We start from the raw sequence: 2757 nt of genomic DNA on the forward strand, positions 1-2757 counted from the left end.
TATTTTTGGAGACCAATGGTCCTTGGCTTGCTTTGGCAAACACTCCTCTAAAAATTTTTGTGGATTTGGAAAAAATGTTTACATTATAAGATTAAGTGAGAAAGCAAGCCACTAAAATTCATGTACTGTAAAATCAGGATTATGTTAAAATATATTTATGAGACTGGCAGGAAATATATCAAAATATTAACATATTAACTAAAAAGCAGTAATCTCGCCGGGAAGAATTATGGGTAGTTTTTATATTTATTTTAGTTTACCTATGTTTTCCAATTTTTCTACAGCAAACATGTATTACTTTTAAAATCCAGAAATTTTACTTTTCTTTCTTCTTTTGGTTAAACAATCTTAGAAGGGATTGTTTCTTTTCCAACTACAGTGTTGGATCCACCTGAGTGAAATTTGCCTTTCATTGCATCCTGAGAAGAAGGAAGAAGCATAAAAAGCCTTTATAAGCCTTTGAGGAATTTTGAGGGCAGTAAAAGCAAAGGCTATAAACCGAAGAAAAATACACAAAATTCTAAGAATGGTAACAGAAAAGCAGGGGCAAGGGATATTGAGTATCTAAAGAGAAATAATAAGAAACATAGCCCTTCCTGGAAGAGAAAAGGAAGTTCATGGTAAAAAACAACTGTGGGTTTTTGTGAGAACTCACCAAGGTAAGGAAGAAGCCAGCCAATAACCCACAGCCAGATGGCAGGCAGGAGCTTCCCAGATCACAACTCACCTTCCTGACTCAAGCCAGACCACCTCTGAGTGAGTCATCGTGGATTTATTTACCTAAGGACAATACATGGCATCTGTTTACGTGGGGACTCCTCATACCTGTGTCCAGATTCTGAATTAATGAGGCCTGACAAGGAGCAAAGGGAAGGAGGAAGGACTATCTATAGATAGGGCTGGATAGGTAGGAGGGAGGTGTGAACAAAGCTTTGTGAGTCCCATGGATTCCTAAAGGCAGAGGTTTAATACACTCTGGAGGTCTACCGTCCGGGTTTAAGTCTTGGCTCCCCTGCTTGTCCTCGTGTGGTTTTGGATGCTGTTCTTAACCTCTCTGTGCTTTAGTTTCTATATAATGGGGATATATATGTATATTTAACAGTGAGCCTTTTATAAATTGTAGCATTAGTATTAATAAAGAAATGAATAACACCTGGAAATAGTTACCCAGGGTTTCCTAGCTTATAGCGCCTGGGAATACCATCCTGATTTCTGGACTTTGAGTTACTTACACAATGAGTGACCCGTTTGCCAGAAGCAGGCGGTACTCAGACAAGATTGAGGGTTTCTGAACTGGCCCATCCCATTCTGGATCTCATGAAATTAAGTGCAATTATCAACTGAGTTGGACTTCTGTTAGGAATTCCGTGAAATACCTTTAACTTGGGAATATCTTTAGCAATAGGAATCTTGGGACTTGTATTAGTCAGGTTTTTCTGCAATGATGTTGTATAACAAACAACCTCCCCCATCCCTCACCAAATATCAACAAGTATTTTTTTTTTTTTTTTACTCACAGGTTTATGAGTCAGCTATGACTCTGTGGGGCTTCGCGGGGCTCAGCGGGGCTTGGTGTCAGGCTGTAGGCTGCATGCAGGTCTGCCCCATGCGAGTCTCATTCTGAGACAGACTGAAGGCTTCCAGGGTCATGCTTAGGTCATGGTGAATGAGAAATACAGGAGACTACATAGGGACTGCAGGAAACTGGCCGCGTCTCTCAAAGCCTCAGACTGGAACATACTGTCACTTCCACTGACAGGGTACTTCCAGACTGTGCCTGCAGTTATTTTAGGTTTAGAGCTTTCATCAGTCGCATCCCTATTACTCTAGTAATTTTGCTTCATTTTGGATACTGCACAAATATATATATTTCCATGGAGATGTCAGATGGGGAGATTCTCTTTAAAATATTCAATAAATAAATGATTAGATGAATGAACTACTCTCTGCAAAAGTACCTGCTGTCGAAGCCCATGAATATTGACTACAGGTAGGAGGCAAATGAATTCTGGCTCATTCTTTTTAGGCTCTTCTCCCATACTCAAAAGTCATTCATCTGTGATCACTTCCTGTTTCCTGCTATCAGCTCTCACCCCTCCTCTCTTGTCATTCCATTGATCCCAAAGTTAGTGTTTAAAGCTGGGTATAATTGCATTCATCTGCATTTACATTATTTACCATATGAATGAGTAAACTGACCCCACATGGGTCACTGGAATTCCCTTTAAGTTTCCTTAGGGAGTAATTCTTTTTCTGGGCAATGTCATTGGCTGAGTTTTATCGTGATGAGCTAAAAGGGCACACTCCCTTCTTTTTGCCCCTCTCAGGTGTTCATTGTGAGCTTATTTTCCCAAAACACTTTGTGAAGGGACGTTCTCTTCATCCGCTTCTCAGATCATGGATATACTCAGGCTGCCGCGTTGAGAATCATCAGACACTACATCTCAAGGCGATGGATACTTGAATCACTTGTAGGACTCACATCTGTTCTATGCAAGCAGACAAGGTGAATCATGGAACTACCGGCTTTCTCAGGTATGGGCTCTGCAGTGTGATTCATTCTGGATAATGTTCACTCAGGCAAAAAATGAGGAGCTGACAGCTAGAGTGCTTCGAGGCTGCCGGAGCGATTCTCCTTTCAAATGTGGGTGGTCAGGGTGGAGACTTTTTAGTACCTTAGCCTCACTCAGGATGGCTGAATTGAGGAGAGACACAATGGCCTTGCTGGATGCAGCGTGGGTGTGGTGTTTGTCCCCT

The 2757-nt window shown here is 41.3% G+C and overlaps 1 protein-coding gene across 1 annotated transcript in view; it reads left to right on the top strand.

Moving 5' to 3' along the window:
• BMPER (BMP binding endothelial regulator) overlaps nucleotides 1-2479 on the top strand; it is a 250531-nt gene extending 248052 nt beyond the window's left edge. The window contains exon 14 of the mRNA XM_023532029.1: nucleotides 2395-2479. Within this exon, the coding sequence (XP_023387797.1) occupies nucleotides 2395-2464 (70 nt within the window). The 3' untranslated portion in view covers nucleotides 2465-2479. The remainder of the gene's footprint in view (nucleotides 1-2394) is intronic.
• Nucleotides 2480-2757: the final 278 nt, after the last annotated feature.

The sequence above is a fragment of the Pteropus vampyrus genome, unplaced genomic scaffold (genome assembly GCF_000151845.1).
Source record: "Pteropus vampyrus isolate Shadow unplaced genomic scaffold, Pvam_2.0 Scaffold75, whole genome shotgun sequence".
NCBI lineage: Eukaryota > Metazoa > Chordata > Mammalia > Chiroptera > Pteropodidae > Pteropus > Pteropus vampyrus.